At 37.8% G+C, this 23,431-nt stretch overlaps 2 protein-coding genes across 9 annotated transcripts in view; one reads left to right on the top strand and one right to left on the bottom strand.

Moving 5' to 3' along the window:
* PKD2L2 (polycystin 2 like 2, transient receptor potential cation channel) overlaps window positions 1-6,426 on the top strand; it is a gene marked incomplete at its 5' end in the record, with an annotated part of 38,845 nt that extends 32,419 nt beyond the window's left edge. The window contains 2 exons of the mRNA XM_017500959.2: window positions 5,838-5,950; window positions 6,336-6,426. Coding sequence (XP_017356448.2) covers window positions 5,838-5,950; window positions 6,336-6,426 — 204 coding nt within the window. The remainder of the gene's footprint in view (window positions 1-5,837; window positions 5,951-6,335) is intronic.
* Window positions 6,427-7,663: 1,237 nt separating this feature from the next.
* Window positions 7,664-23,431, bottom strand: part of FAM13B (family with sequence similarity 13 member B) — a 119,117-nt gene continuing 103,349 nt past the window's right edge. For 4 of the 8 annotated variants that reach the window (XM_017500951.2, XM_017500950.2, XM_017500953.2 and 1 more), the window contains 9 exons: window positions 22,942-23,071; window positions 22,238-22,319; window positions 18,519-18,748; window positions 15,369-15,452; window positions 15,028-15,123; window positions 12,831-12,914; window positions 12,573-12,736; window positions 11,339-11,440; window positions 7,664-10,052 (listed from right to left, as the gene is read on the bottom strand). In XM_017500951.2, coding sequence (XP_017356440.1) covers window positions 9,929-10,052; window positions 11,339-11,440; window positions 12,573-12,736; window positions 12,831-12,914; window positions 15,028-15,123; window positions 15,369-15,452; window positions 18,519-18,748; window positions 22,238-22,319; window positions 22,942-23,071 — 1,096 coding nt within the window. In that variant the 3' untranslated portion in view covers window positions 7,664-9,928. The remainder of the gene's footprint in view (window positions 10,053-11,338; window positions 11,441-12,572; window positions 12,737-12,830; window positions 12,915-15,027; window positions 15,124-15,368; window positions 15,453-18,518; window positions 18,749-22,237; window positions 22,320-22,941; window positions 23,072-23,431) is intronic. The other 4 variants (XM_017500954.2, XM_037728649.1, XM_037728650.1 and 1 more) reach the window with 2 other exon arrangements.

Genomic DNA, 23,431 nt, shown 5'->3' with positions numbered 1-23,431 from the left:
AAATACAAAATGAAATCATAGAATTCCAAGAAAACAAAATTATAAACACCATGTAGCAGAATCTATGAGATAAAGTAAAAAAAAAAAATACCCAGAGGAAAATTAAGTCTTAAATTTATCAATAAAAATAAAAGGTGGCTCACGCCTATAATCCTGGTACTTTGGGAGGCCAAGGCAGGTGGATCACGAGGCCAGAAGATCAATACCATCCTGGCTAACATGGTGAAACCCCATCTCTACTAAAAATACAAAAATTAGCTGGGCATAGTGGCATGCACCTGTAGTCCCTGCTACTTGGGAGGCTGAGGCAGGAGACTCGTTTGAACCCAGGAGGTGGAGGCTGCCATAAGCCAAGATCACACCACTACACTCCAGCCTGGGCTACAAGAGCAAGACTCTGTCTCAAAAATAAAGAAATAATAAATTAATCAATAAATAAAAGAATGTAAAATAAATGTTAGCATTAATTTTAGAAAATATGATAAATACAAAGAAAAAAGTTATTAAGATTAAAGCAGAATTAATGAGTTAAAAACAAAATTAGTAGTATAAATGAAAGACTGGCTCCTTGCAAACATCAGTGAAAAGAAATCACTAGGTAACTAGGGCATAAACACACAGAGTAGAAAGCATAAACACACAGAGTAGAAATTACAATGGGGGAAATAAGAAATGGAAGAAATTAGAATATCATTAAGAGACTTTTTTTGTATAACTCTATGCAAATAATATTTGAAAAGCTGAATGAAATGGGTAATTTTTCTATGAAAATAAAATTTGTCAAAACTGAGCCCAGAAGATAAAATGCCTAAACAAATCCATTCTGTAGAAGAAATGAAGTCATCAAAGATCTGTCTTCAAAATCAATCAGATGGTCTTCACTAGGAAATTCTACAAGATTTTAAGGAGTGAACAGTTTCAAGTTATTTAAGCCATTCTTCTTTGCCCTAGCAGAGAAAAAAAGTAAACGCCTTGGCAAAGAGAAAAAGGAAACTCCCAAATTATCAAACTACTATATATTGTGCCAAAAACAGAAAATCTCATGTATAAATCTTGAAGCAAAAATCCTAAATATTAGCAGATAGAACCTAAGAGCACACAATAATATATCAAAATTCAGATAGTATGTATTTTAGGAGTGAAAAAATGGTTCAACATTGGGTAATCAACTAATTAACATAATTTATTGTATTAAAAAGAGGAAAACTGCATGATCATTTAACACAAATGCTGGGTATTTATAAGTTTCAATACCCAAACTTGAGAGGAAAAATAAACAGAAATCAATACTTCCTTGATAATGATAAAAACATTGATCTTATCCCCTATTACCTTACATAATAGGAAAACACTGAACATGTCAGGAACGAGATACCAATGTATTGGAGGAGTAAGTCAAAACAATTAGATAAGAGAACTACATTAGAGGTATTTCTAATTTAAAAAATTTAAAAAGTAAAACTGCCTTTACTTATGATTCTCTTCAATTTTCTAGGTGTATGATGATCTGAAAAATCACAATAAAAAGATAATTAGGTAAAGTGGTAGGAAAAATAATTTATATCCTCCTATTCATGAGAGGGAAAATTTGTGACCATAGTACAGAGTTGTATCAAGGAAATGACGAACTAGAACACTGAATTGAAAGGTTTTGAAAGGGTTCATAATTTATTTTCATTTTCTATCAATGTCTTCTTTTAAGTTCTCTTAATAAAACTTTTTTCTAATAAAAATTTAATAAATGTCATATATGCAAACATCGTTTTGTTAAAATTATTTTAAAAAGATCTTATTTGTAATAGCAATAAAATAGAAAATGCCCAGCAGTTAACAAAATGTTCAAAACGAAGATAAGGAAAAACTTTTAAACATTGCTTAAAGACACAAAAATACTGCCAGGCATGGTGGCGCACACCTGTAATCCCAGCACGTTGAGAGACCAAAGCCAGTGAGGTCAGGAGTTCAAGACCAGCCTGGTGAACATGGTAAAACCCCATCTCTACTAAAAGTACAAAATTAGGCGGGCATGGTGGTATGCACCTGTAATCTCAGCTACTTGGGAAGCTGAGGCAGGAGAATTGCGTGAACCTGGGAGGTAGAGGTTGCAGTGAGCCAAAACAAACAAACAGACAAAAAAAACCCACAAAAATACACCTGACCAAATGAGAAGATGTACTACATCTATCAATCAGAGCCCACTCAGGAAGAAAGAAACCACAATATGTATTTCAAATAGAGAAAATGCACTACAGGGAACTGGTTACTACACAGGTATTAAACACAGAAAAAAGTGAAATGACAACACTGAGGCAATTCATAATGACTGCTGGAAGAGGTTACCACTCCTAGGGCTAAGATGACAAAATATGGTGTTACTAGAACCTACTATCTTAGAGAAGGGGCTTGCGGAGCTGTTGCTCAGTCCTATGATGAGAAGGCACCCCTCTGCTGATACAGGTTGAGTATTCCTTATCCAAAATGCTTGGAACCCAGAAGTGTTTTAGAGTTCAGTTTTTTTTTAAATTTTATTTTTGAGTTTGAAATACCTGCATTATATACTTACTGGCTCAGCATTCCTAATTCAAAAATCTGAAATCCAAAATGCTCCAGTGAGCATTTCCTTTGAGAGTCATGGAGGTGCTGAAGTCTTGGAATTTGAACACTTCAGATTTCCAATTAGGGATACTCAATCTGTACTTCTCAGTGGTCGTGATGAGGCTACTTCTGAGTATGCCAAAAGCAGCTAGATGCTACAGCCTGGAGCCACTGCTGCTGAAGATAACTACCATTGCATAAGCAATGCCAGTAGAAACAGAAAAAAGAAAAAACAAAACAACAAAAAAAAAACAAGATGACCCTTTTCCCCTCTATCCTGCAAATACTGGCAGAATCTAACAGAAATCCAGCTAGTAAGAGTTTAGGGAATAAAGTTTACAAAGCCTAAAACCCAACATCACAGAGTGTAAAAGTGTAAATTTTGAGTTGAACAGTTGGTCCATTCTACTCTTCTGGCATACACATTTATACTTCCATAAAATGACAATTCCAAGCTTCTATCCAGTGAGATGGAACTATCCTTTATACAAATGAAGGTACTTTCACCCTCACCCTAAAAAGGAAGAAGCAAAGTCCCAACAGTAATTGTATCCATCTGTGGATGACATTAAGACCTCTTCTAGTTGAATCACAATTCCTTAAGAATATTTTGCAACCTAATGTTTAAACTACAGTTAGCCACCACCAATATTCCTTAAAAGGAGAAAGAAAATATATACATAATAAGCAAAGAAAGGAATATGATTGGGGGCTACAGTCTTTGTTTCTGTAACAGATGACAAGGCTACAGTTATTTGTAACTTGCTTCTCCTACCCATTCCATATCATTCCCTTTGCCTACACCCAAGAGCTCAGCTGGCTGCATTAGGATTAACTTTAATTAGTTCCTAATCTGTACTCTCAGTGGTCCTGTTTAATGGAACGCTGTGGTTTCCCATTATCTTTTAATTTTGGACATGGAAGTTATTAAGAGACACCCCAGAAAAATCCCTTGGGCACAGTCTACTCGGTGCTAGTTTGTAGCAGTAACTCAATTTCCCCTTGGTAATTTGGATCAATCACCTCAACACATTAAGTAACCACTTCTTTCCCTGCTGGTTCTGTAAGCATGAAGAATCCCAAATGGTCAGGTGGCAGTCTCAAATTCAGTTTAAGTCAATTGTTGTGCCCCTTGGTAGAAGCATACTATCTATGAGGGTCTGTTTCTTTGGGCCTCCCCTGCTAGCAAGTATTCATCAGTTAAGAGTTGTCAGAAAAACAGAAATCACATTAGGTAGCTCAAGAAGAGGGAGTTTAGTATAGATAATTTGTTTTTGAGGTATTAGAGGAATATAAGGGCCAATGTGAACGTGAAAATCATCCAGAGACAACTGCAAGAGGCAGCTCCCATAAAAGGAGGTAAGGTGATCTTACCTACAGAACCTACAAGCTTGGAGCAAGGGCCCCCAAAGAGTTGATACTCAGCTTAGGAGGAAAGGTATCACTTCCCTCTGAATGTCAAGGAAGGCTTCACGAGAGGAGTGATGGCTGAGATGGGTTTTAAAAATAAGTTTACTATGCATAGTCTTTTCCACCTTTATTACTAATGCATCCACTTTATAACTGGCCTGGTCATTTAGAAGTGGTTACAGGGACTACCACTTTAGCACATTAAATGTATTAGTAAATATACCAAACCATGGGTGCTATAATGTGTCCAAATTAAAACTAGGATTCAAAGTCATCCTTTCCTGCTTCAAATATGTTCATTTAAGGCTGGGTACAGTGGCTCATGCCTATAATCCCAGCACTTTGGGAGGCCAAGGCAGGGAGAGCACTTGAGGCTGGGAATTTGAGACCAGTCTGGCCAACATAGCAAAACCCCCTCTCTACTAAAAATACAAAAATTAGCCAGATGTGGTGCATGCCTGTAATCTCAGCTACTCGGAAGGCTGAGGCAAGAGAAGCTTGAACCCGGGAGGGGTTCTTAGCATTCAACTTCCACACTAAATGCTAAGATTGCGCTACTGCACTCCAGCCTGGGTGACAGAGGTTGCAGTAAGACGAGATTGCGCCACTGCACTGCAGCCTGGGCAAGAGAGTGAGACTGTGTCTCAAAAAAAAAAAAAAAGTTCGTTTACAGAAAGGCACTAAGAGATTCTCTGACCAGAAGAGTACACATTTATCAAGTAAACAGAATGTATGAAACCAGGTATCACCATCCTGTCTGATGAAGGTAATCAGAACTCCTATTTACTTTGAGACAGAGTCTTGCTCTGTCACCCATGCTGGAGTGCAGTGGTACAATCTCGGCTCACTGCAACCTCCACCTCCTGGGTTCAAGCAATTCTCCTGCCTCAGCCTCCTGAGAGCTGGGTTTATAGGCACCCGCCACCACACTCAGCTAATTTTTGTATTTTTAGTAGAGATGGGATTTCACCATGTTGGCCAGGATGTTCTCAAACTCCTGACCTCATGATCCACCCACCTTGGCCTTCCAAAGTGCTGGCTTACACGTGTGAGCCACCACACCCGGCCCAGAACCCTTATAAAGGGATCTACCACTTTGCTACCTAGCATTATTGCTGGAGCAGCTAAGTAACATACCAATTTACTGAGAAGTTTTTTAATGGTATCTGGGTGCACTGTCTCCTCTTTACCTTTTTCTGGTGCTATGGTTATTTTCCACAACACACAGGCCCTTTTTATCTGAAGCTGGGAAAAGGGTATTTGGATACTCTAAGGAAAGTGGGTGTTAGTGAGAACAGTGCACAACACAGGAAGGTTCAGCAACACAAATTTTGTGGTACAAGGGGCTTGTTTTTGGATACATAGACAGATTGGAGTACACACACTGACTAACCAACGCAGTAATTACAAAGAGAGGGTTTGAAATCATCTGGCTGAGAAGCTGCTGGAAAGGCCAAAACTACCCACAGATACACTTTGAATCTAATTACATTAGCTAAAAAACAGAGGTATGGAAAGAACACCTTGCTTTTATCAAATGAAAGAGAAAATAATTCAGATAGAGATGCTAAAGGGAAAAAGCATTGAAATGAGAGTAATTTATAATTTGTTTACAAAGCTTCCCTAACTATGCTAGACAGCAATTACACCCTCTGAAGTGACATCGCTGATGCACAGATATAAAATCCGGGCAGGGCAAAAAGCCAGTGAGGCTCAAAATCTGAGGACTGGAGAGAACAGTTTAAGATCCTCAATCCTGTGATGCTTGTATGTTAAAGACTTGAAATAGAGAACTAAAAAATGCAGCCTTTACCTGTCCTCTACCCTGACAGGAGATTCAAAAGGCAGAACAGATGAAAAAATGGAAAGAGAGGCTTGAGAAAAAGTATTATTCTGCGGAAATTCAAGATGACTACCAGCCTGTCACTCAACAAGAATTTCGAGAGTAAGCTTATGTTCTAACCAGAATATTATGGAATATCATGACATGGACATTGAGGACATTTCTTTCCTGAACCCAAAACCTAATTCTATTGGGATGCCTTTAATCTCTATCCGATTTCAAAGTTTCATTCAACTCCATTTGCTTAAAAGGTTAAGAAACTTTTAATTAAATCCCTGTATCTCTAGTAACAGAAACGGCCATTTATATTTGATTTGCACAGCAGATAGTTTCTCCACACAGCTTTAGAATATTAGATCTCAAGAGGCACATTTTAGGAGCTTACAGTGCTATCTTCCCACTCAAAGCGTTTCGCACTCGTAACTTGCTGTCTATACATGAAAGTATATTACTAACTCATTTCTCTATTTCCTTCTAAATTTTCTAGGCTTTTTTTATATGCTGTGGAGCTGGAGAAGGAATTACACTATATCAATTTGAAACTAAATCAAGTGATGAGAAAGCTTTCAGCTCTATAATATTGAGACAAGTGGAGGTAAGATCTGTCATGCAATCCTTAAGCATTTCTAACAAAGACTTATTCATGTATTACTTCATAAACTTGTGCTCTTTTCAGGCACACCTTAAAGGTACTGAACAACCTATCATCAAACTATCCTCAGGGTCAGAATTAAGTGTCTCTGACAGGGACTTACTGTACAATCCATGCATATTACAAGCCTCCAGTATACACACACTGGTACACACAAAGGATTTTATAATGAAGTTATCAAATTCTAGAAAAGTGAAGGATAAGTAGAAGAAAATGCTTCTAGTTCACAGGGCAGGTCTGTAATAGCTCAGTAAGTAGGTAGAGAAAGACTGTTTTCTCATAGTTACCAAGTAGAACTACTGGTGCTATCAAGTGCATCATGTACCATGTTCTGAATTCCTTTGGCCACAGATAAATAAAGGCTTAAGATTCTAAAAAACTATTATGTAAGACTCAAGTAATCTCCCTCCATTCTTTAGAATATGAAGTCTTCTGGAAAAAGCCAAAGTGTAGAACAAACTCCCTAGCCACCTACAGAAATTTCACTAACATCCTCAAACTGGAATTTTACCTAGACCGTTTCTAAGGTATAATGCATTTAAGGTTTCCCAAAAATAAAATACAGAGCAGGGTAGGCGTATCAGTGTCATAAGAAGTTATGTTTGGAAAGTGTAAATGAGGATCCTGTAACAGCCTTATTTGGAGGGCTGGAAAATTGTGTGTGCCTGTCATTTTGGAAATTAAAAGCTCTTCTAATATTTCTAGGCTATGTAAGCCCCTCTACAGTAGCACTATGTTCTCTTAGCCCAAGCAACATCATTTGACCTTAGTTAGCACTCAACTTCCACATTGGTGCTCAATAGTCCCTGAATTTTAAAACTCGAATACAAAGATATTTTTAGATAACTACTCACCTTCTTCGGGCCAAGCTCTTCTCTTAAGCAACCATATATCAAGAGTTCTTAATAGGAAAATTCACTGCAACAAGAAATACTAACTGTTCTCTCTGTGGCTCTCCCTAGGTTAGCACAAGGGAATGAACATGGCCTTTCCCTGCCCTACCATTTCCCAGAGTTGTAGCCAGCCAAATAGTTTAGTGACCCTGTTGTTCCCTAACATGGCCCCTGGGTGGGATCATTTAAACAAAGCCTAAGGTGAGGGAACACTTAAGGTCTTTTTTTTTAAAACACCCGGTGGAAAAACAAACATACATTTACAATGACTTAGAACTTTCAAGTTCTTTTATTACAAAAGTCTGTACAATGAAGTGCCAGACAGCAATGCAATTATACTGGTAGACATATATATCTATATATTATTTGTATATAGATATACAGTTTTTATTTGTACCAAAGTAAAACTATCACCAACTGCCTAATTCTATCACCTACTGCTCAACTATGACACACAATACTGTCACAGAGCATAAGTGCCGCCATGCCACTTTTAGATATTCTACTCACAGCCAAACATTAACAATTAATAACATCATGAAGCAGCTGTTAATCCTAAAATGAAACCAGTCAGGCTATTGACTTATAAAAATATGGTACTCATATAGATTTAGCATTATAAAGAAGGAATATATTATTTAAAACATTTAAATAGTGCATATGGACATTTTTGCATGTGGTATATAAAATAAGACATTCATATAAAATACACAGTGCACATAAAATTAGATGTTTGGATACACTCCTATCTGGAGACTGAAGGAAATTATCTGAAATGTACACTGCATGATGGATTGAAATAAAAAGGAAACATCTTTTGGCATTTTCAATTTCACTTTTCTAGGTATACATTGTGAATAACCTAGTTGTATCAAAAGGAAACCACACAAAAAGGGCAAGATTTAGTGCTTTTCTTTATTCCCCAACTACACATTCACTACTAGGTTTTCCCAACCCCCCCACCAAAAAAAAGGCATTGCACACACAGGTGAAATGTGAAGTACTAGGACTGCTATTTATTATCAAGCTACTTCATGTGCTTACTATGTAATAGTGCCAGAAGTCTGAGGTTCATGCTTCCCTCACCTTATTAAAGGATGTTGCAAAATTCCATTTTTATATGGAACAAATTGTTAATATTAGCTAGTTAAGAAAACCATGCATGAGTTATTGCATGCAAAACATGGGTATAGTCAAAGTGAGACAGTCATCGATCCAAAAAAGCACCAGAAAAAGAAAGTTAACACTTAAGATTAAGCCTGACTCAAATCTGCTGTTGTAGTTAGCACAAATGAAATCACCATTCCCTAACAATGATTACCAGAATGATACTGAGAGAGTACCTAAAGAAAAGCCATGCAAAGCCAAAGGAAAAAAAGATATACTAAGAGTATATGACAAGGGGCATACCACTACATATCCTGTAAACAGCTGCTTTAAACAGCATGTGATGATTGAGCAAAGGGTGGTCCCTGAAAGGGGTGCTGTTGTTGGACTTTTTTCTTGTTATGTATTTTGCTGATTAAAAGTAGGGGGGGGAAGAAAAATTTAACCTCATGAAGATACATGTGAAAATGCAGTGGTATAGCCCTTGTTAAGAACAGATAATTACTTTAGGCATAATTATTATTTTGCTGATTTAGGCCCATTGATTGAACACACAAATCTGAGCACCATCAGAGTTCCTACATACTGACATGGCTATTTTCTCACATTATCTGAAGATGGGTAGAGGGAACAGAGCGGATCTGATCCAGACAAATCACACCATCGCCAGCAGATAAACAGTAACTCAGGAAACAGTAACTGAAGTCCCATAGGCAGCATGTGGTATGATTCAGTTCTGTGTGTGATGTGCGGTGTGTGTTTTCAATGTACTAAGCAAGGTCACTTTTTGGTCTACCAACTGTTATCTTCATCCAGGAGCTGTGTGACCACTTAATTGCAAAATTTTGCTAACATACTACCTGTGAGAAGGTGTCACTTTGGGAATTAACAGAAAGGTATTCCAGAGTAGGACTTGAAATCTCAGTTTGATTTTGGTTTTCTAGGAAAACAGAGAACACAGTTGCATATGTGCACTTTTATAAGCGTTTCTTTCAAATTTTCAGTCATTCTGTAAGAAAAAGGCAACACAAGAATTCAGTGTGAAGATTTTCCTCCAATTTTCTTCAGTAATGAGAAACAAAAAGTTGGTAATAACAAAAAGCTTGCATTTCCAAAGTTCTTGAGGTTGAAAGGATAAAATTCTAGTCTTTTGCTAAAAGGATGTATCTGTAGTAGAAAACAATGAAGGAAACTATATGTTAAGTTGGAGAGGACAGTCTGTGGTTAATATGGAACATCACTTATGCTCCCTTGAGAGGGCCTACTTACCCTTCTATCATATGTTTTGTTTAGTGGCACCACAATCAAGTACAAAATGAGATTCTCTGAGTGCCTGACAAAATGAATTTAAGTACAAGCCAAGTACACACGATGATAGCTTCAAGGAATACAACTGACTTTATGATATGAATTTTCAAGGAACGTATTTTATATGGATTTTGAAGAATCTTGTTTGCTTATAAGAACTTCAAGAAGCCTAAGCTTGGCTTTAATTTTCTTGTACTCCCTGTACTCCTCCAGCACTGGAACACGATCCTCTTTCTGGGCATTCCTATGGGAGAAAATAAAACCTATAATGTTCTAGAGATCATTTGGAAAAAAAGGACTCAGAAGTTGTCCTAATATGAGACATACTGTTACTAAATATAAGCTCAAATAAAAAGTTGCTCTGTAAAAAAAAAAAAATTATTGAACTAATACCCTCATCCCCAAGGAACATTTCTAAAATTTTTGATAGATTTCTCTACTGATAGATTAAATGATGCTATACTTATCAATAATCAATATAGATAACTGGAGGAAACCCAATATTTTAATAGGACATCCAGTGCTAGACTCTGCCAGGTCAGTGTCTACTAAGTGTTGGAGGCTATGCTGAGTCATTTCAGACATTTAGTTAACTGTGGCTCCAGTGAATTGAGATGTAAAAGTAAACTATCTTACCTGCAGCGATAGAGTAATTTTCTAACTTTATAGTAATGACCCAATGCAATTCAATAGCTAAAGCATCACTAGCTAAAGCATCAAACTATCCTAATTATAAGCAAAATTTTCTTCCAATAATACAATGAAATAGAAGACTACTGGGAAAAATGCATTCCTGCACTTCAGATTTTTTTAACCATATGTGCCAACCTATATAGGAGACTCACAAAGCAAAGGGAATTAACGTACACATATTTTGGAATTTGTAATATTAGCTATCACCTTGGTAAGATGACCCAGCTACTTAGAAAAATGTTTCTCAGCCCTGAGATAACTGAATCCTAACTTCTGGCCACGATCAGAACTAGAATGTATTTTTCTTAGTTTTAAAACAGCCCCTCCAAGTCAACTGTGCATTAACTAGTTAGATAAAAGCATGTGCCATAGTGTATTATAGGAGCCACATGCCTGGCACACTGTTACACACCTTGAAAATGGGCAGCCTCAACACACAGTATGAGCACAGTGGTCTCAGTAAAAAATAAAAATCCAAAGTAGTTGAGGATACCACTCCTGTTATGAGATCCTTTCTAAAATAAGAAATATTTCAGTTCACAACTACTCCCAAAAGGGTAAGGATGTAGAATTAAAGAATATAAAATCACTGCAACACAACCAAGGCTCCCTAGTGCAATCTGAAAATAGTTGATCAAATGCTGTTTACACTAGCTATGACTATTCCTGGCCATCAAAAGAAGGACCTCAGAACATAAAGAATTTTTAAAAACTTTTCAGTGCTAGCATCCTATCTGCACAATTTCTTTCTAATCCCATATATTTCACTATTTCAATATATGGTCAACTTGTGAGTTAAAGGAGATAGATGATTCAATTTTGTGATGCTCAACAAACCTTCCATTTTGTTGATAAAATGCTTCTTCAAAATCCCGCAATGTTTTGCGTAGTTTCTTTTTTTCAGCTCTGGCTTTCCAAAGTTGTTCCAGTAATTCAGGCCTAGAATTGAAATGGTAAGAAAATATTGAAGGGCACACTTGATTCCTTATACGTATTCTTAACAGAGGTTCTAGCGCTGGCTGCAAATTAAAATCAGCTGAGGAACTCTTAGGTCTACAAATGCCTAAGTTCTAAAGCAAACCAGTTACGTCAGAATGGCTGAAGGACAAAAGCATCAGTACTTTAAAATCTTGGCAGGTGACTGTAAAGTGAAGTCAGGGCTCAGAACCAGTGACATACACCATACAGTCCAAAGGTAAAGAAGTGGATATAGAACAAAGAGATCAACTCTCAACTACTTCCTGTACTTTGTTATAAATCAACTGCAGGATTTTATTTGTTTCTTTGCTTTTTTACAGATACTCTCATTCTGTCGCCCAGACTGGAACACAGTGATTCAATAGTGGCCTCAAGCAATCCTCTTGCCTAAGTCTCCCAATTATCTGGGACTACAGGCGCACACCATCACCCCTGGCTAACTTAGAAAACATTTTTATAGCATCTGGGTCTCACTATGTTGGCCAGGCTGGTTTTGAACTCCTGGCCTCAAGAGATCCTCCTGCCTCAACTTCAAAAGGTGCTGGGATTATAGTCATGAGCCACTGTGCCTGGCTAGATTTTTTTTTTTTAATTTTTGAAACATGGTAATGATTTATTTAAAAATAAGAATGATGCCAAGCACAGTGGCTCATGCCTGTAATCCAGCACTTTGTGAAGCAGAGGCGAGCAGATCACCTGAGGTCAGGAGTTCTAGACCAGCCAGCCAACATGGAGAAACCCTGTCTCTACTAAAAATACAAAATTTGCGGGGCATGGTGGTGCATGCCTATAATCACAGCTGCTTAGGAGGCTGAGGCAGGAAAATCACCCAAATCTGGGAGGTGGAAGTTGCGGTGAGCTGAGATGGCACCACTGTACTCCAGCCTGGGCAACAAGAGCAAAACTCCATCTCAAAAAATAAATAAAAATAAATAAAAATGAGAATAACAATACATCACACTTAAAAAGCATGTGTCCTTTGATAAATTATTGATTTACCTAATTCTGAAATGCTCTATTATTTAACATTAAATTGCTTGGCATATATAGTTTATTATAAAAATAGGCTAAAATCACAAATCAGCATACATACATAGAAGCTGCTCGAGAACTTGACAATCGAAGATCCAGAGCCAGTTTTTCTTGATTTTCATCAACATCAGATTCAGAGTTTTCCAATGAAGACTGTATCTGTACTGCAGTTTTCAAGATATCACTTAACTCAGAGGACAGATTAACACCATCTTCTTCTTCTTCCTAAAAAGATATCCAAACAGAGAATCAAACATGCCTTGACTTTGAACTTTTTCTTTAGGGAAGGGATCAGATAATTATGTCTTTAAAGGATTACCTTGATTTCTTCAAAAAAGTGTGCAGTTTCTCCTTCTATGATTGGCTGTAACATCTGACCCCTTCGCTTGGTGGATGGAGATCCCTAAAACAATCAATAATATAGTTTTACGTTTTAAGTATTCAAAGTGTCCAGTGAAGCTTCACCTCATTATGTTATGAATCTTAAACTTTATTTTCAAAGTCTTAAGCATTTGCTTTAAGTATTTTTAGGAAATGCTTAAATTTATTTTTGCTTATATTTTTATTTATGCACAAGGAAGGTAATTTATGTCTAGAGAAGTCTAAAAGAGTTGATACAACAAATACTTTTAAAATTCTAAATAAGAACATACATGTAGCTTAATTGGAAGCACTTTTCTTTTTAAAAATAGGTGTCAACTTTTTTGGTTTGAGGACCATTCTCATTCTTTTTTTAAAATAGCTTCATTAAGATATAATTACATATCATAAAAGTCACCCTTTTAAATGTACGATTTGGTGGCTTCTAGTACATTTACCAAGTTGCACAACTATCACCACTAATTTCAGAACATTTCATTATCTCAAAAGAAACTCTGTGCCCATTAGCTGTCACTCATTTGCCTTCTCCCCCGCCCCGAGCCAGCCCTTGATAACCACTAATCTAAATTCTGTCTCTATGGTCTTGCTTATTCTACGTGTTTCATACAAATGGGATCACATAATATGTGGCCTTTTATGTAAGGCTTCTCTCATTCACCTTATTTCCAAGGTTCACCCATGTTGTGGCATCTATCAGTCTTTCATTCTTTTTTATGGCTTAAGACATTACCACATTTTATTTACCCATTCATCTGCTGACATTTGACTCAGCAATCACATCACTAGGTATACATATCCAAAAGAAAACAAATCATTCTACAAAAAAAACACATGCAGTCACATGGTTATCACAGCACTATTACAATAGCAAAGTCATGAAATCAGGTGTCCATCAACAGTGGACTGGATAAAATGTGGTAGATATACACCATAGAATATTATACAGCCATAAAAAAGAACAAAATCACGTCCTTTAGAGTAACATGGAGGCAGCTGGAGGCCATTATCCTAAGCAAATTAACACATAAACAGCAAAGCAAATACTGAATGTGCTCATCTGTAAGCGGGAGCTAAACATCGGATATTCATGGGCATAAAAAAGGCAACAACAGACAAGTATTTTAAAAATTCTAAATGATAAGAACATACATATAGTTTATGTGTGGACTACTAGAGGGGGAAGGGAGGGAGGGGAGCAATGGGTGAAAAACTGCTGGGTACTATGCTCAGTACCTAGGTCACAGGACTATTTGTACCCCAAACCTCAGCATCGCGCAAAATACCCAGGTAATAAACCTGCACACATACCCCTTGAATCTAAAATAAGATTTGGGTGAAAAAAAGTCACCAGGTAGTCATCACCTAAAGGAAGCTGCCATGCAAGTGGCTAGCAACATAAAAATAGCCTGAAAGCCACAGCAATCCAGAAGTTTCAGTGAATTAATTCATAGGAAATAATGCAGAATGGGCTACAAGCTGTTTTCTATTTGAACCCAAGACCAATCTATCTACAGTCATACTGTCTAAAGGTCAATTTGGACACAGCACTTAATCTGCATTTAAATATCAAAGTTTTCATTTTTCTTTAAAAACGTACACCAATACTAATAAGCATTATTTTAAGTGACTTTTTCTCATTAAAAAGATTAAGCTATTTTAAAAGTCAGCTTGTATCATTATGCAAATAGAAGGACATCATCATGGCCACCACAAAACTGATGCATTTTCAAAGACACTAATTTAAATGGAAAGAAACTAGACAAGGAGTCTGAATGAGTTTCTCATTCTGCTTCTGTCACTTACAAAGTAGATTACTTTAGGCACATGACTCACTGCCTAAGTCTCAGTTTCATCACCTGTGAAACGATGCTATCATATTCTACCTGTTGTGATTTTACTTGTCAGGATTTAATGACATAAGCATACATAAAAATGCTTATAAAAGTGTTTGGGATATACTAGCAGACATGATTAGTTACCTATTTTATATTTTAAAATCAGTAATGTCACCTTACAATGACAATTATTTCTGCCTTGGCTGTATGTTTTCCCAATATACCACAGTAATAATTTTTTTTTTTTGAAGAATACATCTTGATAAAATGAACTAGAGAAATATTGCTTGTTTTACTTACAACGATAGGAGTGATGCTAGCTCTTGTCAGCATTTGTTTTACAAGCCTATATCTATCATAGAGAGGCTTAACAATGTGCCTTTCCTCCCTGGTCACCTGAAGCAAGAAAAAAAAAAAAAAAAGAAAGAAAGAAATTTCCTAGTCATCACAAATCTAAAATGTCCAAAACATTAAACAAGACTTATTCCCTGAATTTCAAATGTTATATTAAATCAATAAGCAATCCCCCAACTGTAGGAAATAATGCTCAAAAAACAGCTCTGAAAAATGTAGGCCACAAAAGTGATTCATGTTCCTTTTTAAGACAGAAAATCAAATCTTTTTAGCAAGAGAGATATTACCGGCCTTCCATGTTGACTTTCATAGTAAAGAAGACTTTTTTGAAGAGAAGCTTTCTCTTCCACCAAATGATCTTTGGTCATTTTCTGGAATAAACAACAACAACAAAAAATTTGTTTAACTCCACTGGCACCATTAATACTCTCCTCACTCCCACAATATAAACAATTAGGCAGGAAGGGCAAACCATCAACAGTTTAGCCCAGGTTAATGCACCCTTTGCTTACAGATTTGCAGGCAAAATTTTCAGTCTCCTATACAATTTGCTCTTATAATAAGTAGGAACAAACCCCTTTGATGGCTTGATTTACATTTTATCTGAATAGATTATGAATACTGGCTTGGGTAAATTACCTAACCTCTTTGTATTCAACATCCTCATGTGTAAAATGGTAATACTTCATTCTACCTTAAAGGGCTTTAAAGAAGACTAAATGAGCTCTATGGAAAGCATTTGCAACACTGTCTATCCAGCACAGAATAAACATACATAACACTCTCGCTATTTAATGTTCTTGGCATTTTACTGGCATTAAGATGAGTGAGCATGCATGCGCATGTGCACACCCACATAGGTTTTACAATACAATATTTCTCCTAAATGATTAAGAAAATCTGGAAGCAGTATAGTGGAAAGATCCTGGAAAATGCTCAACAATGTCCATTTGTGACCTCGGACTTCTCTACTACCTCAGTTTCCCCTCATTTGGATTGGCACATTCTTTACACTCTAATACTCTTCTCACAGCTTTTAGTAGTCTGATTAGCAGAGTAGGCAATGCTTCCCAAATGTATCTGTCCACAAACAAGCTTCACAGATAAATAAATATGGTAAGTCCTACATACTCTACTAATTAAAACAAATTTGTCCTCTTCATTCTACAGTTCAACTATTAACACCTGAACATGTGTTCAGGGCTTGGTGTTGTGGTTCAGACCTATAATGTCAACACTTAAGGCCATGAGTTCAAGTCCAGCCTGGGCAAAACAGTGAAACATGATTTCCACAAAAAAAAGTTTTCTACAAAAAAATTTGTATAAAGAATACCCTTGCCACGCGTGGTGGCTCACGTCTGTAATCCCAGCACTTTGGAAGGCTGAGGCGGGCAGATCACAAGGTAAGGGGTTCAAGACCAGCCTGGCCAACATGGTGAAACCCCATCTCTACTAAAACACACACACACACACACACACACACACACACATACACACCCCTTAGCCAGGTGTGGTGGCGGACGCCTGTAATCCCAGCTACTCGGGAGGCTGAGGCAGGACAATCTCTTGAACCCAGGAGGTGGAGGCTGCAGTGAGCCAAGATCATGCCACTGCACATCAGCCTGGGCAACAGAGCCAGACTCCACCTCAAAAAAAAAAAAAAAAAATCCTTTAACACTAGACCAAATAATCTCTCTACTTATGTCCAGGACTCATTATTACTACCCTGGTTTCTCACAAGAGTAAAATTAAAGATAAAAATTCACTGGATAACATCTTGCTATAATAATTTTAGATTATATACATTCAGTATCAGTAGAGGATAGTTGAGTAGAGTCTGTCAAACACTGTGACTTCAACCTCAAGCTTGAATCAGTCTTAAACCAAGGATAATACATTTGAATAAGTTTGTAGGGGGTAGGGAGATATTTATTCTAACACAAAACTTAAAACTAAAAGAAAGGGCTTGGTGTTGTGGTTCACACCTATAATCTCAGTACTCATGGCCATGAGTTCAAGACCAGCCTGGGCAACAAAATGAGACATGATTTCCACATACACACACAAAATTTTCTACAAAAACAAAAAAAAATTTTTTTGAGACTACATTTTGCTCTGTCGCCCAGGCTGGAGTAGATGGAGGTGGCTCACCACAACCTCCGTCTCCTGGGTTCAAGCAATTCTCCTGCCTCAGCCTCCCAAGTAGCTGGGATTACAGGAGTGTGCCACATCTGGCTAATTGTTTTGTCTTTTTAGTAGAGATGGGGTTTCGCCATGTTGGCGGGGCTGGTCTCAAACTCCTGGCCTCAGGTGATCCACCCACCTTGGCCTCCCAAAGTGCTGGGATTAAAGGTGTGAGCCACCACAACCAGCCAAAAAAAAAATTTTTTTTTAAGCAAAAGATGAGAGAGGAAGTGATGAGAATGGCTAATTCAGCTCTGTTCAAGGGAAAGAAAGACTCCAATATTTGGATCTTGAGAGAGGTGTACTCTGTGTTGTCAACATACAAGTTCTGCATCAGAACTCACTATTACCTAGATAAAAGTTCACCTGAGACCATCTACTCTCTCTATTCTCCAAGCAAATCTCATCTAATATATGCTTAGGTTGCCAAATGCTTTGATCAGGACTGCCCTAGAAACAGGCTTTACTGGAAAAGAATAACGGCTCTTCAAAAAAAAAAAAAAATTTCATTTAATCCTCATAACAACCATATCAAGTTAGTATTAATGGACATAATCACATCCACATACATTATAAGATGGTTGAAGGGACTGAGTGGCATAATGCATAAAATATAATTAGCCAATGTCTGGCATAAGCTAGGAGTACAATACATATAGCTATTAAGACACCAGGACAGGATTCAAACTCAGGTCTGTTTCATGCTTTATTTATTTATTTTTTTTAAGACAGGGTCTCACTCTGTCACCCAGGCTAGAGGCACAGCTCACTGCAGTCCTAACCTCCCCAGCTCCATTGATCCTCCCACCTCAGCCTTCCAAGTAACTGGACTACAGGTACACACCACCATGTGCACTAATTTTTAAATTTTATTTGTAGAGACAGGGTCTCACTTGGTTACTCAAGCTGGTCTCAAACTCCTAGACTCAGGCAATCCTCCTGCCTCGGCCTCAGAAAGTGCTGAAATTAGAGGCATGAGCTACTTGTTTCATGTTCTTTTACACACTCATCTTGCCAACTGCCTCCAACATAAATGAACTCATTAGCATTCTAATTTTTCAGTTTTATTATGACTCAATTCCTGAAGTATACGTTACTTTTGTTATGCTGACTAAAGTATGTTTTTGTCTGTAAAGCTGGCGAGCAGATTCAGGAAAATCAGACTACTTAGATATCTCTATCCTACTATAGTAATTATTTTGTTTCAGGAATTTTAAAGGCTAATCTGGGCAAAAATCGTAGCTCAAGATTACCTTGATATCTTCTGGAAGACACCTCTCAATACGTTTTTCTTTCAGTCTTTTAAGAATAAGTTCAAGGGTTGCTTCTTTAGTTGGTTTCTTCTCCTTCTGAATGACCTTGGGTTCATCTTCATTCTCTTCATCTTCATGGTCTAGAGAAGAGCCAAAGCTTTTTGGAAGAGTGTTACTACGTGGACGTGTCTGAGGTACAAATTCTCCATCAGAACTTTTGTGTTTTGCATCTACATTTCAGAAATAAAGACAGATAAATAATAATTGGTTTTAGCTAAAATGTGACTGGGTCAAAGCATAAGCAAGATACACAACAAGAAAGTATACATTAGTAGCACACAGACTCAGAAATTTCAAAGCCAAATAAAACATTTAAGAAGCAAAAAACAGCAAGACAGCTATTCTAGACTCATACCTGTAATCCCAGAACTTTGAGAGGCTGAGAAAGAAGGACTGTTTGAGCCCAGGAGTTTGAGACTAGCCTGGACAAGAGTGAGACCCCATTTCTACAAAAAAAAAAAATTTTTTTTTTTTTTGAGATGGAGTCTCGCACTGTTGCCCAGGCTGCAGTGTAGTGGCGCAATCTCAACTCACTGCAATCTCTGCCTCTTGGGTTCAAGCAATTCTCCTGCCTCAGTCTCCTGAGTAGCTGGGACTACAGGCGTGCACCACTACACCCAGCTAATTTTTTTGTATTTTTAGTAGAGATGGGTTTCACCATGTTGGCCAAGAAGGTCTCGATCTTCTGACCTCATGATCCACCCGCCTCAGCCTCCCAAAGTGCTGGGATTACAGGCGTGAGCCACTGTGCGCAGCTTCTACAAAGAATTTTTTAAAATTAGCTGAAACTTGGCATGGTGGCTCACGCCTGTAATCCCAGAACTTTGGGAGCGTGAGGCGGGCATATCACTTGAGGTCAGGAGTTTGAGACCAGCCTGGCCCACACAGCGAAACACCATCTCTAACAAAAATACAAAAGTTAGTCAGGTGTGGTGGCACACGCCTGTAATCCCAGTTACTTGGGTGGCTGAGGCAGGAGAATCACTTGAACCCAGGAGGCGGAGGCTACAGTGAGCCAACATCATGGGAATGCACTCCAGCCTGGGTGACAGTCCTGTCAGTCTGTCTCAAAATAAATAAATAAATAAAATAACTGAGCACGGTGGCAAATGCCTGCCTGTAAGTCCCAGCTACTTGGGAGGCTGGGGTGGGAGGCTCAGGCTGCAGTAAACCTCTTGGTTTGCCCACTGCAATCCAGCCTGGGCAACAGAGTGAGACTCTGTCTCAAAAAAACAAAAAGAAAAATGAGAGAGCAAGCTATCATTTTTATATCCTTAGAGGGTAACGAGCGAAACTCCGTCTCAAAAAAAAAAAAAAGCTACGATCTATAAGTAAGATAAAACAGGATAGAGTCACAGTGCTAAAAGGAATATAATTTGTGGAGGAACAACTACATTGGATGGGACTGACAAAAGAGACCTCTCTGAATAGTATCATCCTGGTAAAATATGGGATAAGGAGCTCTTCTAACACAGAAGATTTAGTAGAAGGGCATTTGTCCCCAGTGAGGCAACAGCCAATGAGGAAGTTCTAAAGCTTGGCAAGTTTAAGGAACAAAAAAGAGATATGAAAATGATCAAATTGGCCAAGGGCAGAGTGTGCAAGGCCTTGAAAGCCACAGTAAGGAGTTTTGACTTTATTCTGGGTGGAAGCCCACTGAAGGGCTTGAGAATAAGAGAGTAACATGACTTTTTATTTATTTTTCTTTCTGAGACAAGGTCTTGCCCTGTCACCCTGGCTAGAGTGCAATGGCACAAACATGGTTCACTGTAGCCTTGATCTCCTGGGCCTAGGTGGTCCTCCTGCCTTGGCCTCCAGAGAAGCTGGGACCCAGGCTAACATGACTTTTTTAAAGGTAATTCTGGCTACCATGCAGCAGATGGGCAGTAAAAGTGAAAGAAAATGGAAAATTAGGAGGCCAAAGCTAGACAATTTAATGGTATCAATTACTAATACAATCAAGGTAATAATTTTCACTGGAAACTGGCATTAAACAAGGAAATCTTTAACAGAGGAGTAGAAGAAAATTAAGTGTATTCTAAAGAGAAATTAAGAGAGATTATCTTGGCCAGGCATGGTGGCTCATGCCTATAATCCCAGCACTGTGGGAGGCCAAGGCAGACATATTGTTTGAGCCCAGGAGTTTGAGACCAGCCTGGACAACATGGTGACATGCCATCTCTACTAAAATTACAAAAAACTTAGCCAGGCATAGTGGCATGTGCCTGTAGTCCCAGCTACTCAGGAGGCTGAGATGGGACGATCGCTTCAGCCCAGGAGGTAGAAAATGCAATGAGCTAAGATCGTGCCACTACCACTGCACTCCAGTCTAGGTGACATAGTCAAACCCTATCTCAAAAGAAAGAGAGAGAGGTTATCTTAACCCCAAGAATATACACTCCATAACAGTAGGGACTATGTCTGTCTTGTTCACTGCTATATCCCTAGTTGTCTACAAAGTACTTAGTACTTCAGAAATGCTAAAAACTTTACTGGGCCTGGCCCAGTGGCTAATACTTATAATCCCAACACTTTGCAAGACCGAGGTGGGAGAATCACTTAAGGCCAGAAGTTTGAGACCAATCCAGGCAACAAAGCAAGGTCCCAACTCTATGCAAAATTTTAAAAAATTACCTGCGTGTTGCAGTGCATGCCTGTAGTCCTAGCTACACTCTGGAGGCTGAGGTGGGAGGATCACTTTAGCCCACCAGTTCAAGGCTGCAGTGAGCCAATATTTTTTTATTTTTATAGGCCAGGTGTGGTAGCCTACACCTATAATCCCAGCACTTTGGGAGGCTGAAACGATGATCGCTTGAGGCTGTGAATTTTGAGATCTGCCTGGGCAACATGGCAAAATCCCATCTCTACTAAAATTACAAAAATTATCTGGGCTTGGTGGCATGCTCCTGTAATCCCAGCTACTTGGGAAGCTGAGGCACAAGAATCACTCGAACCCAGGAGGCAGAGATTGCAGTGAGCTGAGATGGCGTCACTGAACTCCAGCCTGGGCAACCTCTGTCTCAAAACAAAATAAAACAAAACAAAACAACACAGCTTTACTGAGTAAATTTAAATGAATAAACCAAAGTGATGCTCTAGATAATAAACCCATATTTGGCACAGATGAAGTAGTAATTATTAAAACGTGTACTCACTAAGCATCTACAAAGTAAATATACTTCAACAATTACTATACTGGGTTGATACCCAGAAATGCCAGGTCTAGTTTATCACTCAAGAGTTACAGTTTAGTCTTTGTAGTATAAACAAGTCACTATGATAAGACAGTCTTAGTCTTAGATGAAAATACCTACCAAAAAATCTTAGTGAAATATCCACCAAAACTCAAAGCTGCTTAATATTTGAAATGTATTTCAGATAAACTTTATAAACATCAGTTCATTTACAAATATATAATCTCAGGTATCTTTCAAAAAGATATTACTAATAAAAACACAATAAAGACATTTAAAGTATAATACAGAACCACAGTACTGTACTATAACAGTATTACAGTATGCAATTTTGACCCTAATAAAAGGAAAAAAGGTAACTTCTATTTTTGTCAAACTGCTCAAGATTTTAAATTATCAAAAGTTTTAATTGTAATTCTTAGACATTAATATAAATAATTTTTTACAAAATGGCACATAATATACCTTTAATTTGCTTCCGCAGTTTTGTAAGCTCTGTCATCCATTTCAATACCTTTGGGTTGGCAGCAATATCACTGTAGGAGGGCTGAAAAATTATAGAGCAGAATCACTGACTCTTGTGATAAACAATAGTTATGTTAATTTATATCCAACTAATATTTTACAGTTGCCACAGAAAAGACTACTCAATTCTTATTTCATCTTATTTTAATTAAATAGGGCAGGACATTAAGTCAAGTTCTCCCGGGGCAGGGTCTAGTAACCGGCAGAAGCCAGATTTGATTATGGGTCTTCTGACTCCAAGTACAGGACTCGTTCACTTCACATGCTCTAATTAATAAAACTCTCTTTCCCTCCCCCATTTCATCCCTCACAAACTCCCTCCACCTCACTTGGTACTTGTGGTTTTTGACAAGGCAGAAATACCAGTAACATGATTTGTCAATGTAAAGCATTTGCTTTAAAAATTCGAAAAGCTGTTTTGCCAATGGAAGTATAAAGATGCCACGGTGCAAATGGCAAGAACACTGGCCTGGAAGTCAGGAGGCTAAGGAGTTACATAGCTTCAGATCTACATTATCGCTATTCCTCTGGGCATCTCAGATTTGTTACCTTTCTCACACAGATCTAAACTAATGCTCTCGAAAAACCCTCCTTTCAGTTCTAATATTAGATTTTGCTCACTCAGGGCAATGTTACAAACTTACCTTGCTATTTTTCTCCCTTTCAAACTGTTCCTCAAATTGCCTAATTTTTTTCTGAAGTTTCTTGACCAACTGATAAGGTGTTCTGTCTTCTCTCTTTTCTTCTTTTGAACTAAAGGATGATCTTCGAATTCTGAATAAAAACATAAAGCCAACACTGTAATTTAAATTTTCAAGTACCAACACTGTATCTCTTATTGCCCTGACATAACACTATTACCAATAAGTATATCTTTAAGGTAAAAATAATCCCTAACACTAAAGGACAGGTAGTATAAAGAAACATTGTAGTGTTATAGACCACAAATTTAGCTAATACAAGTGGTGATTAAAACAGTTTGGAATCATTTAAAACTGACTTGGACAAAGGCAGAAAAGAAACAAAGATACCTAGCAGCTCAGCACTCTTGTAACTGTTCAAACTGCATAGCAAAGTTTTTGACATTCAGATGCATTAAAAGCTTTGATAAAAAAAAGATTAGGAACTGCTCAG

This window comes from Cebus imitator, unplaced genomic scaffold (genome assembly GCF_001604975.1).
Source record: "Cebus imitator isolate Cc_AM_T3 unplaced genomic scaffold, Cebus_imitator-1.0 Scaffold274, whole genome shotgun sequence".
NCBI lineage: Eukaryota > Metazoa > Chordata > Mammalia > Primates > Cebidae > Cebus > Cebus imitator.
Note: the sequence above shows the minus strand (reverse complement) of the source record. Positions and strands in the feature narration are given on the sequence as shown.